Genomic DNA, 16245 nt, shown 5'->3' on the forward strand with positions numbered 1-16245 from the left:
TTATGTGTCTTTACACATAATGCAGCTCAGAAGCTGCTTAAATGCATTTACATAGCAAATACAACTGGATACTTTGATTTTAGGGTATGAGGTGGGTCAGAGCAAGCTTCACTTAGCCTGGTTTTTATGCAGCATTATGTGCTTACAGAGATTTTTGAGCAGGCCTTAACCCTGCAGTGTAAAGATGCCCTTATGTTATTGATGTAGACTATTAATGTTACAGTCGTAAGGAAAGCCTAAATTGCGGCCATTTATACTCCATTTTATTTATTTTTTTCCAAATTCATTTTTTTCCGTTTTTATTTTCTGAGACTGTTAAATTTTATTAATCAAAAAACATGTGAAATTCACTGAAATCATGAAACTTACAATATTAACAGTAATTTATAAAAAGTTTAATAAAAATATTTTTTTCCATTTTTTACTTTTACCAAATACTGTTTTCCACTAATTTTCTGGATTCCATTTTAATGGACTCATTACATATTAATAATCAAAAGCATCTCTAATTTATTGCCCCCCCCCCCTTGCCCCCCCCCCAATTTATTATTATTATTATTATTATATTTATTTCTCCTTTTTTGTTGTGTATTAACATCTTTATGCTAAATAAATTCTGGTAAAGAAATTTTCTAGTAAATATCCCTTTAAAAATAATGTTTCTATAATAATAATTTTATTATGAAGTGATACTTCTGTTTCTGTTTCTTCAAGTTAAACCAAACTTTTATTTTGAGGGGCTGCTGTTGCTAGGTTTTGGGTGTATATGATATGAGGATACTTTTATTTAAAAGAAATGGTAAAATGCTCATGAAATGAAAAGTGCAGAAACTGGAAACACTGCAAGCATCAGGCACACTTCAATATATGCAGTAAGCAAAACCGAGTGTCTGTGCCATTCATTCCCACAGAGACACGCAGATCACACAGGATTGATATTTAAACAGTATTTTGCAGCTTAATATTCACAGACACTAGTCCATATCGTGTTTTGATTTAAGTGCGACTTTTGATGTATCCATCCAAATTCCATTTTTATGACTGAATTCTGTGATTCTGTGCGTGTTTTCAGCATCGCGGAAATCATAGGCTCCTAATAAATAGATAAACACGATCAATATTTCTCATATTGCAACTGCTGACAAATTCTATAATGGCACTTAATATCTTTATTTTTGGATCCTCAACTGCATGTATTGTAAATATTTTTTATCATTATCATCTTTTAACAAGCATCAAGAACAGTATCACAATATCAATATTAAAATTTCTAAAAAAAAGTTTTAGTTTTATCAGGACAATATTAGTAATTTTAGCATCATATTTAAAAGCCATTTTTGGAGGCCTAAACTGCAAATTATCAGTAAATTAAGAAGCTATGATGGCGATATGCACACACTATACTTTTTTTAATGAGGCAATTGCAGTACACACAAATTGGAAAAGAGTCTCTCCTCATTCAAAACTTTCTTCTGAAACTTTTCCAAGGCATGCAAGCACTGTACGGTTTCAGATTAAGTTTAAAGTTGGGAAAAGGCTTTCCCGAGCAGACGATTCTTCCCATCTTACGTTGATCTTCTCTGGTTGTTGTTGTTGCAAAAATGAAAAAGGCACAAAGTTTTACATGGATCATTATCGTCTGCATGCCAACACACACTTGGTGGACGATCCTATGCCCCAGATTCGCTGGAATCGGGTCTTCGCACGGAGCTGCGGTATTCAAACACTCTGAACTTAAAGGGTGGGTCCTGGCTGGTTAGTATGGATCCTGAGAGCACAGTGAGTTCCTTCATCTGTTGCAAAGGGTTATTGAGTGTGTTTTATAGAACCTACAGAGAACTGTTGTGTATTCTAAAGTTAACAAAGTTCAAAACATCTTGGTCCAGTTTTATCTTTGCTTATAAAATGGAGAAGCTCACAGAATGCACCCTAAAGCTGAAGAAGAGGGGGTTCCATACAATAAAAATACTAGTGTTCTAATCATTTTGGCCACCACTGTATATCTGTGCATCATATCTCTGCTAATAGTCAAGCTGTGAGCTGGATAATTCAAAAAGGCAATGTCGTCACCTCACTGCTGATATAAATATAAAGGAGCTTTCATTAGTGAAGCTACTGCAGAGATAAACGTCCAGTTCTCCTCTGGCTAAACAGTAAAAACTGTTGGCTAAATGTTAAAAACTGCTGTGCAGTTATATTCATGTGTTGTTGTTGTTTTTTTGAAACCGTGCTACTTTTCAAGGATGCATTAAACTGAAGTGACAGTGAACATTTATACTGTTACAATGTTTCTATTTCAAATAAACACTCTTTTGAACTTTTTAATAATCAAGGAATCCTTAAAAAGTCACCATTTCCAGAAAAATATTGGGAAGCACACCTGTTTTCAACATAGATACTAATCAGTAATGTTTCTTGTGTGCTGCTCAATAAACATTTCTGATTATCAATGTTGAAAATAGCATATTATTAAACCATATTAGAATGATTTCTGAAGGATCATGTGATACTGAAGACTAGAGTAATGATGCTGAAAATTCAGCTTTGCCAAAGTTATTTTAGATTTTAATAATGTTTCACAAAAAATAGACTTCTCCCCAAAGAGAAGGTGTAAAGAACTGACTGGCATGAAATACAGCACTGACATTTACATCCAAATCAGTGATGGATGATGATTATTTGTAGTGCAACCTCTAAATCAGAGCTTAGTACACACTTTTCTGTGTTATGTTGTTAGCCCTTTAGTGTCAAAGAGAAGTAGAAGACATGCGTAACTCAAAAGCACTTTGCTAATGAGGAGAATGAAGTGTTGTTAACCTGGTAGAGGTATCTCTGGTTGAACTGCTGCATGGCTCCCTGCAGCTGGCTGCGCTGAGACTGCCACTGCTCGTAGTTGCGCACAGACTCGGCTGTGGGCCGCTGCCACGTGGTGGTTCTGGTGTTGTGATCCACATAGTAGAACCTGCCACGCTGATCCACACGCTTCTCCCAGCTACAACAGACACCAATCATGGATTAACACCAGCCCAAGATATGCATAAGTAGTCATGCACAAAAGGAAACTATTAACACTCCCAAATACTCCACAAATTTTGGATTTTTCAAATGCAATCTCGCAATACACAGGATCCTTGACCTTTTGCCATGTTTTCCCATTTTTTACAGCATCTTGTGCAATTAGACTAAAAGTAGCTCAGGTTTTTTTTTTTTTATGCCTGAAGATCCTTCATTCTGTGTGAATGCAGAGCTCCAGACAGTGACTACATGGTTGCATTTTGTGACCTTTTCTCCTGCTACTTCTACTGAAAGCTCAAATGTGCATTTCCAAAAGATGGCAAAAAAGAATAAAGATTTAAATTTAATAAAACTGTATTTCCCCTTTTCGATAAAGATCCTAAAAAGGAATAAATCAAACACCTATGCCTGATTACGTCAAACGTTATTTCTATCTGATGAAGAGTGGAAAAGCTCTACGGTACTAAGTGCACCTTCACAAAATATTCATTCATTTTAGCGAAATGGTAGAAAATCTGACCAATCGCATATCTTGTATACACTGAGGGGGTTGATCCTTCACAAATAACATGAAAAATTGAATGGAGAAAATATTACAAATAAACTAAGTAACAACGACTATGTTAACCTTATTAGATATATGTATTATATTTTGTCAAATTCTTATTTTTAATCAGAAAAAAAAAAAAATTCAATTACAAACATAACTGTGAGGGGAAATCATCTGGGTCCAAACACCAATGGACACCAAATTTTTTTTACAGCAAAGTTCATCTTGAACCTTCACTGATTGTTCGGGTTTGATGAAGCAGGTCACAGGAACACACAAGTGTCAAAAGACACAACTGACTTCCAAAGAGAATCACTCCCTCTTAGGGTTATATTACATTTTTTTTTAAGACATGTGATCGTAATATATGTGGTGTATGTGTGAACTCGTATTAAACATCTACATTTAGATCAATCAATTGCTGAATTTAACCCATTTTCAATGGTCAGTATCACACTTGCTGATATTCTATATCCGTCAGAAAAAGCGTGCATCTCAAGGCAGCTTTTTTTGTTTTTTTCAAAGTGAGTGACCTACTCCATAAAGTAAGCTTCCACAAACAACAATTACGATATTTTCATAACCGATACAAATCACACAACCCTAATCTGAAATTATTTCACCTTATAGGGTGCTGAAATGAGATTTGATGTTAATGTGCAAATTATTAAGGGTTGGACTGATCTAGTAACTCCTTCCATAAACACTATAAACACAAACATGTGATAAAGACATACACACCCTGGTGGGAGGGGTCTCTCCCATGTGGTGGTCTTTGTGTTATGATCCACATAGTAGACTCGTCCATGAGGGAGAATTCGCTGTTCCCAACTACAAGAGATAAAAAACACTGAGCAAACCGAAACGGCATGCGCTGATGTTTAAATTCAGCCGCAGCTCTCTGACGTACCCATCAGGCAGTTCATCGCTGTGTGTCTCTGTGGCTGTACTGCTCTGGTCGGTGGAGGATGGGGTCTCTGTGGCTGCTGGCGGGGCAGAACTGTCCATCTCAGCAGAGGGGGTTGAGCTCAGTGAGGGTGAGCCATTAGCAGCCGTCTCACCTTTACCTGAGCAAAGACAAACAAAACATTGAACACCATCATTCCAAAGCAGGCCACTCAAAGAGTGTTTACTAGGGCCTGAGTAAGGCGTTAATTTTATATTATGTCTAGGGCTGTCAGTTTAACACATTAAAATTAAAATAAAAAAAACGCAATTAAAATATTTTAACGCAGTTAATACATTGGCCCCGCCCCCAGACCTGTACATCATCTTATATTTCATACAGTTGACTGTTGACAAATATGCAGGGATACAACTCCATAAATGCAATTCAAGATATTAGGGCAAAAAAATTTTGTTTCATATTTATATCGTGCGATAGATATCACGCCAGCAGGGAGAGCAGTATTACACAAGTGGTGATTTTGTCCCGAATATAAGGAGTGCAAGTAGGATTTTATACAACAGTTTAGTAAATAAGAAGTTAATAAACCCAGTTTTATGTTTTTACTCAATTTAGCAGAGAACATATTACCTGTAAAGCCACAGCAGAACTGTTGTGCATCTCGGAGAAACACAGCAGTGTTTAGTTTCTGAATTAATCCGTGTTTTGAATGAATCGTGTGAATCAATGATTCAAAGGGCCATTTATAAACAGAGCCATTTACTTCATTCCTGAATGAATCAGCCTTTTAAACAAATCGAATGAATGAATGACTCGAAAAGACATTTACTGCCACCTGCTGGCAGATTTAGTTTCTTATTTAGAATATCATATCATTAAAGAGCAGGTCACATGGTATTTTAAAGCATTCTAATATTGTGTTGGAGTCCCCTACAACAGGTTTAAATGCATCTAAGGTCAGAAAACATTGTAATTTTCTCAGAATATACATTTAATATTAGAGTCATTTGCCAATGATTAGGAAATGATTCTTTCCAAGGAAGTTCAGAGCAAGCCCCTCCCTTCCATAAGCCTACTCTGCTTTGATTGGTCAGCTGGAGAAGCCTGTTGTGATTGGCACAGAGAGGAGTCGTTGAGCCATTGACAAAGCACCTTTACATAAACAATATAGTGCTCCATTCCATTCTTATGACATAACATACAAAAACACTTATGCAAGGAAATCGTGAAAAAAGGGATTTGTTCAAAATACATTCTTTTATGTTCCACAAAAGAAAGTTTTGAAACGACATGAGGGTGATTAAATTGACAGAATTTTTTTTTTTAAATGAACTATCCTCTGATGGCTAATTGTCATCATTTACTTCCACTCATTTCATTCCAAACCCATAAAACTGTGAAACACAAATTAGGGGAGGTTTCTGTCCCTCCATTAAAAGTTCAGGTAACCAAAACATGAAAGATCAGACGAATAAAGAAGCATGGATGAATGAGAAAATAAAGGGCGGGATGCGCTTATTATTAAAAGCACAACAATTCTTACTGTCCTTACACGTTTTTGTCAAAATAAAAGCACCTTTGTGAATTAACTAGTGCTGTCAAATGATTAATCGCAATTAATTGCATCCAAAATAAAAGTTTTTGTTTGCATAATATACTGTATGAATGTGCGCACTGTTTATTTATTATGTATATATAAATAAACACACATACAGTATATATTGTAAATATATACATGTATATAGTTTATATTCTTATATTTTGTATAAATATATTTAATATATAAACATAATATAATTTTCGTAAAAATATACATGCATGTGTTTGTATTTATATTTATACATAATAAATATATACAGTACACACACACATATATTATGTAAACAAAAACTTTTGTTTTGGATGAAATTAATCGTGTGACAGCACTTGAATTAAAGTTTCCTGTAAGGGGTAGGGTTAGGTGTAGTGTGTGTGTGTGCATCTGACCAGCACTGCTCAGGCTGCTGATGCCCGTCTTTGAGCTGCTGTGGAGGCATGTGTCGTCCGCAGCTTCTCCGTTCAGTTCTCCATTGGTGAGAACAGCTCCTCTGATGTCCGCTGGAGAATCTCCACAAGAACCCACAGAGTGAGCTAAAATTCTGGAAATGTATGAGAGATTCATATCAGACACAGCATTGTTATTGTACATACACGTGATGGTTATTTCTGTGTATTTTCTGCCATGCCTCTGTAAACCCACACACAGTGGATATGTTTAATTCTGGGTATGTCCAACCTATCTGGACATGGGGCAAGTATTTTTAGTAAACATCCTGTAACACTCCCACGGAGCGTGCACACAATTTGCTAGATTGCCCAAGCAAATTCTATTATTTGGGATCTCAGTAAATCCGGCCTAGACGGACTAGATAACGTTTATGACGAAAATGTTTAAGTAACACATTTGCTTGCCAGTCATGATTATCTGGGACATACTGGTGGGTTTTGCAACTCCTGGTTTGATAGAACTGACCATTTTGTTATTTTAATTGTGTTGGTTCCACAAAAGTTCAAAATAAGAGAAAATAAAAAGAGAAAAAAAAACTAAGACTAGCTTCTCTAATCTTTTTGTATTCTATCTATTTGTTTTCTTTTTATTTATTATACAATAAACCAAACCAAAAAAGGCCTCTAACACTAGCTTGCTATATTCCTTTTCTATTATATCCATTTTCTTTTTATTTATTATATAATAAAAAATAAAAATAAAAACCTTGCTAGGTGTACTGTGTTAAGCTAATGGAGACTTGTTGTCAAAGCACTTGCATATCGTTGCTCTTTTGTTGATTTTGATTGTTTCCATTGTCCTCATTTGTAAGTCGCTTTGGATAAAAGCATCTGCTAAATGACTAAATGTAAATGTAAAAATTGCATAAAGCATATTTCAGTGTATTCAATTCACTGGACTACTCAAAAAATGCGGTCAGACCACTAACCCCTAACACCAACTTGTGATTCTTCAGCCCATTTAGGATATCATGCACAGAAAACAAGGCTGTGCTTACCAGGACATCAGAGAGACAGAACAACAGAAGACATGAAACGAGCAGAAGCTACATTATGAATAATCAGTGATTAACAATGGGAGAAATAGAGATATTTGTGCTGACCGTTCACGGGGGCTGCTGGTACTCGAGCTCTCCTCACTGTGATTAGACCTGCTCATGTGAGCTATCTCTGCACAGACAAAAATACACAAAATCATCATTAGGACTGATTCACATACATCACACAGAAAGGTTTGTCATTCCTACTCGGTGACCATGCATTACAGAGTAAAAACCAGTGATGCTTTTCAAATGACCGACTTTTCATGACTACATAATTGATAATTTCACACATTTGTTTACAAAAGCACAAAGAACATCTAATGCTGTAATGCTCCAAAAGGTACAGAGCAGGGCTCTGAACTGGTTCAAGGAACGAAAACGAAAACCGGAAACGAACAAAATTTTGACAGAAACAGAAACAGAAACTAAATAAAATTTTAAAGTTCTGAACAGAATCGAAAATTTGAAAAGGCCATTAACCAGTTAATAACATTATTTTATCATTCCATTTAATATTTGAAATTTGCTGTCAACCAATCATGAATTACAGTAGTACAGCCTATGCAAATGTGACGCTGAAGCCAACTAGTGAAATGTCCGCTCAACTGTGAACTGATCATATGTAAGTCGCAATGGCAATGCACCGCCCTTAGAGTTTATCTGAGGATAGTGTAAGATGAATTCAACAGATCACAAGCACCTGCAGCACTTCTGTGAATGGAGAAAACAGAAAAACTGCAAGCTTACATAAAAAGGAATATAGGCATATACACTAAATATATTTCACTTAAATCATATTGACAGATTAACGAAACAAAACAAAAAATGTGCTAAATTACGGTTCATTCACACACTCCAAAGTTTTCGGAAAGGAAAACGAAACAACAGAGAGAAGTTTTCTTTATTTTGCAAAAGCTTTAAAGTTTTAATTATTTTGCAAAAGCTTGACAGCTTTGAATAATGTCTTGCTTCTGTATAACCAACCAGCGTTGGTATGACCATCACGCCGATGCCTTACGCGCCACCACAACATAATTTTGATATAGTGAAGCCTGTTCATTATCAAAATAAAATACAGTTAAAGAAACAATTAAAAAGTTACACTGCTCCGTTGTACAAAATTTGTTGCATTCAGCGTGACCGCACCTCACTGTGCTGATATTGCCGATGTGAAGGATGATGTTTTAAAACATGAAGGTGGAGTGATCTGCATTAAAAGTGTTGAGTGACACAATATAACAGAATTATTAGAAATATTATTAGAAATTATTAAAAGTTTAACATGAAAGTATCTGTTAATAAAAGGCTTGCACTTGTAAAACTGAAGTGGAGTGGCATTAAACCTTTTATTACAAAAATCACAAGTAACTGTAAGAAAGTTTGAAGCTTAGTAAGCTTGAGCAAACGTTTCTGTTTACTAAATGTGTGTGCCATTCTGTCTTTCCCCAGGTCTGTACACAAAGAGCTGTTTATGTAGTGCAAGCGTTTCAAAAAAAAAAAAAAAAAAAACTGCCAGGGGAAATGAGGGAAAACATTAAACCAACAAGAGCGACTTCAGAGTGAACAGAGGACCCTAACAGACCTACACACACTCAACCTTTATCCACCGCTGAAGGTCAAACACAAACTCGCACACTGAGAGAAAACCCACTCCAGAGCTGTATACTGTACGTGGCTAAAACCAGAATTTGAGAGCGCATCACAAAGCCAGTTGTTGTTCTGGTATGTTGTGAAAGACATTTCACATGTCAAACGGCCAATGAAAGATAAAGTCAGGCAAATCACTGAAAAAACAAACACAACAAAATCATAAGCAACAGATTATTATTATTCATCTCCAGAACAACAGTAAAGTCCTTCATAGACACATGAATAAGAAGCATTTACACTCAGAGCTTGTACTGGTGTTTGTTACAACCTCATTCATGTTTTAAGCAGCTCCAAACAGGTCCATATTTCAAAATGTGTTTACAAAAGAAGATTTTCTCAAATAAATGCAACACATGCATTCGACCAAAGTCACAGAAATTTCTGAATGACTAAAACTGTATGAGTAGCATTTTAAGCATAGGACTGACAATTATTTGCTCATCAATTAATTTGTTGATATCTGTAGTTATTAGGGCTGCAAAACAATTAATCTCATTCAAAATAAAAGTTTGTTTACATACTATATGTGTGTGTACAGTGTATATTTATTTAGTGTTTATAAATGTTTAATTGTGTTTTTTTTTTATGTAGTTTATATATGTGAAAAGTTATGTATTTATTTAAAAAATATATATATATATATATATATATATATATAAACAATAAATGCATATATTATAAATGATATTTGTAATTTTTTTTAAAATATACATTTATATATATATATATATATGTATATATATATATATATATATACACACACACAAATATTTTACTTATAAATCTAAAATTTTTTCCTTAATAAATACACGTATGTGTGTGTATTTATATATACATATTACATATACACAGTGCACACACACCAGGGCTCGCAAAATTTCTAAATCCCTGGTAGCCCTTCGGGCAGGCATTCTTCATGTTTTTGTAGACCAAAATTAATCTAACTAGCCCGAATAAAAAAAGACATCAGCTGAACTTTTACTGCGAACAAATCAGCATGATCAGCAAAAACTAGTAGCAAATAGGAGTGTAACGATTTCAACTTATGATGCGATAAAATTCACAATACAGATTACACCATACAATTTTCTTACAGTTTATTTATATATTTATTTTTTTACAAAATTACATTTAAGACAAATTATAAACGAAAAGGTGTCCTTTTATTACAAACCCGATTCCAAAAAATTTGGGACACTGTACAAATTGTGAATAAAAACGGAAGTTTCAAATTTCAATATTTTATTCAGAATACAACATAGATGACATATCAAATGTTTAAACTGAGAAAATGTATCATTTTAAGGGAAAAATAAGTTGATTTTAAATTTCATGACATCAACACATCTCAAAAAAGTTGGGACAAGGCCATGTTTACCACTGTGTGGCATCCCCTCTTCTTTTTATAACAGTCTGCAAATGTCTGGGGACTGAGGAGACTAGTTGCTCAAGTTTAAGAATAGGAATGTTGTCCCATTCTTGTCTAATACAGGCTTCTAGTTGCTCAGCTGTCTTAGGTCTTCTTTGTCGCATCTTCGTCTTTATGATGCGCCAAATGTTTTCTATGGGTGAAAGATCTGGACTGCAGGCTGGCCATTTCAGTACCCGGATCCTTCTTCTACGTAGCCATGATGTTGTTATTGATGCAGTATGTGGTCTGGCATTGTCATGTTGGAAAATGCAAGGTCTTCCCTGAAAGAGACGGCGTCTGGATGGGAGCATATGTTGTTCTAGAACTTGGATATACCTTTAAGCACTGATGGTGCCTTTCCAGATGTGTAAGCTGCCCATGCCACATGCACTCATGCAACCCCATACCATCAGAGATGCAGGCTTCTGAACTGAGCGCTGATAACAACTTGGGTTGTCCTTGTCCTCTTTAGTCCGGATGACATGGCGTCCCAGTTTTCCAAAAATAACTTCAAATTTTGATTCATCTGACCACAGAACAGTTTTCCACTTTGCCACAGTCCATTTTAAGTGAGACTTGGCCCAGAGAAAACGCCTGTGCTTCTGGATCATGTTTAGATATGGCTTCTTTTTTGACCTATAGAGTTTTAGCCAGCAACGGTGAATGGCACGGTGGATTGTGTTCACGACAATGTTTTCTGGAAGTATTCCTGAGCCCATGATGTGATTTCCATTACAGTAGCATTCCTGTATGTGATGCAGTGCCGTCTAAGGGCCCGAAGATCACGGGCATCCAGTATGGTTTTCCGGCCTTGACCCTTATGCACAGAGATTGTTCAAGATTCTCTGAATCTTTGGATGATATTATGCACTGTAGATGATGATAACTTCAAACTCCTTGCAAATTTTCTCTGAGAAACTCCTTTCTGATATTGCTCCACTATTTTGACTTCTGAGAGACACTGCCAGTCTGAGAGGCTCTTTTTATACCCAATCATGTTGCCAATTGACCTAATAAGTTGCAAAATGTCCTCCAGCTGTTCCTTATATGTACACTTAACTTTTCCGGCCTCTTATTGCTACCTGTCCCAACTTATTTGGAATGTGTAGCTCTTATGAAATCCAAAATGAGCCAATATTTGGCATGACATTTCAAAATGTCTCACTTTCAACATTTTATATGTTATCTATATTCTATTGTGAATAAAATATAAGTTTATGAGATTTGTAAATAATTCCATTCCTTTTTTACTCACAATTTGTACAGTGTCCCAACTTTTTTGGAATTGGGTTTGTATTTCTCAGACAAAATGCTGCATATTTCTTTGTGAAATTGAAATGTTGAATAATAAAACTAACTTGAAATTTTAAAACAAATCCCGAATCAAATAAAAAAATTATACAACTAAAAGAAATATCTTTAAATAAACAAAGGCTTTGTCTGTGCTCTATTTAAATTCAGAGGCAACTATTTGAATAACTATCCAAAAAAGATGCTAAATACATGTTATTGGATTGTATAATTAAAACATTTAAAGCAAAATCAGAATGGTCTGATTTTAGCTTTGTGAATGGGGATCCAATATTCATTATATTGGATACGTGCATATGGTCTTAAAGTGGCAGCAGCCTTTAAATACCTGGTGTTCCATTAGTGTCACCTGCTGTCAGAGAGTGTAAATGCGTAAATGTCACTCTCTGACAGTAGGTGGCACTAATGGAACACCAGGTATTTAAAGGCTGCTGCCACTTTAAGACCGCACAGATCCAATATAATAATGCACAGGAGATTTCTTTCTCCACTGTATACGTTCGCTTAAGACATAACCGACTGTGTTTACGAGAATACTTGGCGAGACAATTATTTTGAGATAATTTTGTGTGTATGTGTTCATTCAGAAGCAAGGAGGAATCAATTCTGTATATGTGCATTGTCAAGTCAAGTTAAGTCACCTTTATTTATATAGCGCTTTAAACAAAAAAGATTGCGTCAAAGCAACTGGACAACATTAATTAGGAAAACAGTGTGTCAATAATGCAAAATGACATGTAAAATGACAGTTAAAATTGTCTGAAACGTGGCTCTCTGTGCGTGGTTTGAATGAGTGCGTGCAAGCTCCGAATGCACGCGAATGGTTTAAAACGCATGAATGTTTATATCGGCAAGACTTAGAAACAAGTGCAAACGATCAACTACGATCCATATCACCCCTACAAGTGAGTGAACAACGCGAATCAAGTTAGGAATTTTACATCACTATTCAAGATAGACCATAGGGCAGGGCGGTGATACATTTTGGTAGCCCGACTGGAAAACACAATAGCCCCAGGACATCGGGCTAGCGATTTTGAAGGCCCTGCACACAATGTATGTAAACTAACTTTTATTTTGAATGTGATTAATCGCGATTAATCGTTTTGCAGCCCTAGTAGCTATACAATAATGGTCATATATTTTCTCAGCTAGTTTTTGACATCCAATGTAAAATCAATACCCAAAATAAATAGTTCACATGACACCCAATAAATAGCAGTAAAATCTTTTTCAGTAAATGTAGTTCACATAGACTGATGCTATGGATGCAATACAAAGGACACCTCTGAGAGACAACTGATGCACCATCATGTTTACAAATGATCTAGAAACAGAAAAATGCTGTTATTCTCCAAGCTGTATTAGTGAAAACTGTCTTGGCTGCTTATGTTCAAAATATTCAGAAAAATCTGACCTTTATTGAAATGATTTTTTTTTCTCCAAAATGAGTACCACAAATTACTGGCATGACTAAAAATTCCAAATTAAAATACATTCCCATTAATTTTGTACAATATGGTTTCTTGTGTGATTATGAATGCTTCAGTGGTAAGACATGACGACTTCTTTCGGGTTTAAATGTGAGGTGACATACAGACCAAATTCCTCTTTCACTGTGTTGGAGAGCTACACAAATCATGAAATGGCTAAAATAAAATGAGCCAAACTGTTAAATTTCCATTATTAGAGCAATAATTAGGGAGTTAAAATCTATTGGAGATGTTAAGAATCAGCCTGGAAGAGGACAAGTCTTCACTGACACCACACACAGCGAGGAGGATGACTTGAATGAATAACAAGTTTCACATAATAATGATTGCATGTTTTATTTGTACTAGTGCACAAAAGAGATTCCAGCAGATTCACAAAAGAGGTTGCACAAAATATCAAATGCATGGGGGAGGGTGCTGATATTATTTATATTTGAAAAAAAAAAATGTTTTATAAAAAGTAAATTAATTGTAAGACAACTCTATTGGGGTTAGACAACATGTCTCAGGACCTACTCATTGTCGAAATCATACTCTAGATTTAATACTGTCCCATGGAATTGATGCTGATGGTGTTGAAATTATGCAGCCAAGCGATGATATCTCAGATCATTATTTAGTTTTGTGCAAACTTTATATAGCTAAAACTGTAAATTCTACTTCTTGTTACAAGTATGGTAGAACCATCACTTCTACCACAAAAGACAAAAGCTTTTGTAGGTAATCTCCCTGATGTATACCAATTCCTTAGCATATCCAAAACCTCAGAACAACTTTTCTAGCATTTTAAATAAAGTTGCTCCTTTACGCTTAAGGAAGGAAGGTTAAGTAAAACAGTCTGACACCGTGGTATAATGAGCACACTCGCACCCTAAAGAGAGCAGCCCGGAAAATGGAGCGCAGCTGGAGGAAAACAAAACTAGAGGTATTTCGTATTGGTTGGAGGGAAAGTAACTATCCTACAGAAAAGCATTAAAAACTGCTAGATCTGATTACTTTTTGTCTCTTTTAGAAGAAAACAAACATAACCCCAGGTATTTATTCAATACAGTGCCTAAATTAACGAAAAATAAAACCAACAATTGTTGACATTTCTCAACATCACAGCAGTAATGACTTTATGAACTACTTTACTTCTAAAATCGATACTATTAGAGATAAAATTGTAACCATGCAGCCATCAGCTACAGTATCACATCAGACAGTGGACTATAGATCCCCTGAGGAACAGTTCCACTCATTATCTACTATAGGAGGAATTGTATAAACTTGTTAAATCATCTAAACCAACAACATGTATGTTAGACCCTATTCCATCTAAGCTCTTAAAAGAGGTGCTTCAAGAAGTTATAGATCCTCTTCTGACTATTATTAATTCCTCATTGTTATTAGGATATGTCCCCAAAACCTTCAAACTGGCTGTTATTAAGCCTCTCATCAAAAAAAAAACACAACTTGACCCCAAAGAACTAGTTAATTATAGACCGATCTCGAATCTCCCTTTTCTGTCAAAGATGTTAGAAAAGGTAGTATCCTCACAATTATATTCCTTCTTAGAGAAAAATGGCATCTGTGAGGATTTCCAGTCAGGATTTAGACCGTATCATAGTACTGAGACTGCTCTCATTAGAGTTACAAATGACCTGCTCTTATCATCTGATCGTGGTTGTATCTCTCTATTAGTGCTATTGGATCTTAGTGCTGCGCTCGACACTATTGACCACACTATTCTTTGTTGGTATTAATGGAAGTGCATTAGCATGGTTTAAATCGTACTTATATGACCTCCATCAATTCGTAGCAGTGAATGAAAAGGTATCATATCGATCACAAGTGCAGTATGGAGTACCTCAAGGCTCAGTATTAGGTCCGTTAGTCTTCACGCTTTACATGTTACCCTTGGGAGATATCATCAGGAAACACGGTATTAGCGTTCACTGTTATGCTGATTATACTTAGCTCTATATTTCTTTGCGGCCCGGCGAAACATACCAATTTGAAAAACTAACGGAATGCATAGTCGATATAAAAAACTGGATGACGAGTAATTTCTTACTGCTAAATTCAGAAAAAACAGAGGTGTTAATTATAGGACCTAAAAGCTCTGCATGTAACAACCTAGAACGCTGTCTAAGACTTGATGGCTTATGAACCTAGGTGTGCTATTTGATAGCAACCTTTCCTTAGAAAGCCACATTTCTAGCATTTGTAAAACTGCATTTTTCCATCTCAAAAATAAATCTAAATTTACAGGCTATGCTCTCAATGTCAAATGCAGAAATGTTAATCCATGCGTTTATGACCTCAAGGTTAGATTATTGTAATGCTCTATTGGGTTGTTGTTCTGCACGCTTAGTAAACAAACTCCAGTTAGTCCAAAATGCAGCAGCTAGAGTTCTTACTAGAACCAGGAAGTATGATCATATTAGCCCGGTCCTGTCAACACTGCACTGGCTCCCTATCAAACATCGTATAGATTTAAAAATTTTGCTTATTAATTACAAAGCCCTGAATGGCTTAGCACCTCAGTATTTGAACGAGCTCTTGTTACATTATAGTCCTCCACATCCGCTGCATTCTCAAAACTCTGGCAATTTGATAATACCTAGAATATCAAAGTCAACTGTGGGTGGCAGATCCTTCTCCTATTTAGCACCTAAACTCTGGAATAACCTACCTAACATTGTTGGGGAGGCAGACACACGCTGTCAGTTTAAATCTAGATTAAAGACCTATCTCTTTAACCTAGCTTACACATAACACACTAATATGCTTCTAATATCCAAATCCCTTAAAGGATTTTTAGGCTGCATTAATTA

General features: G+C 35.6%; 1 protein-coding gene across 2 annotated transcripts in view; it reads right to left on the reverse strand.

Moving 5' to 3' along the window:
* Positions 1-16245, reverse strand: part of LOC109050806 (NEDD4-like E3 ubiquitin-protein ligase WWP2) — a 50391-nt gene that overhangs the window by 20684 nt on the left and 13462 nt on the right. For both annotated transcript variants that reach the window (XM_042753505.1, XM_042753504.1), the window contains exons 6-10: positions 7622-7688; positions 6459-6610; positions 4476-4632; positions 4307-4396; positions 2818-2992 (exon numbers count right to left, since the gene is read on the reverse strand). In XM_042753505.1, coding sequence (XP_042609439.1) covers positions 2818-2992; positions 4307-4396; positions 4476-4632; positions 6459-6610; positions 7622-7688 — 641 coding nt within the window. The remainder of the gene's footprint in view (positions 1-2817; positions 2993-4306; positions 4397-4475; positions 4633-6458; positions 6611-7621; positions 7689-16245) is intronic.

This window comes from Cyprinus carpio, chromosome B25 (assembly GCF_018340385.1).
Source record: "Cyprinus carpio isolate SPL01 chromosome B25, ASM1834038v1, whole genome shotgun sequence".
NCBI lineage: Eukaryota > Metazoa > Chordata > Actinopteri > Cypriniformes > Cyprinidae > Cyprinus > Cyprinus carpio.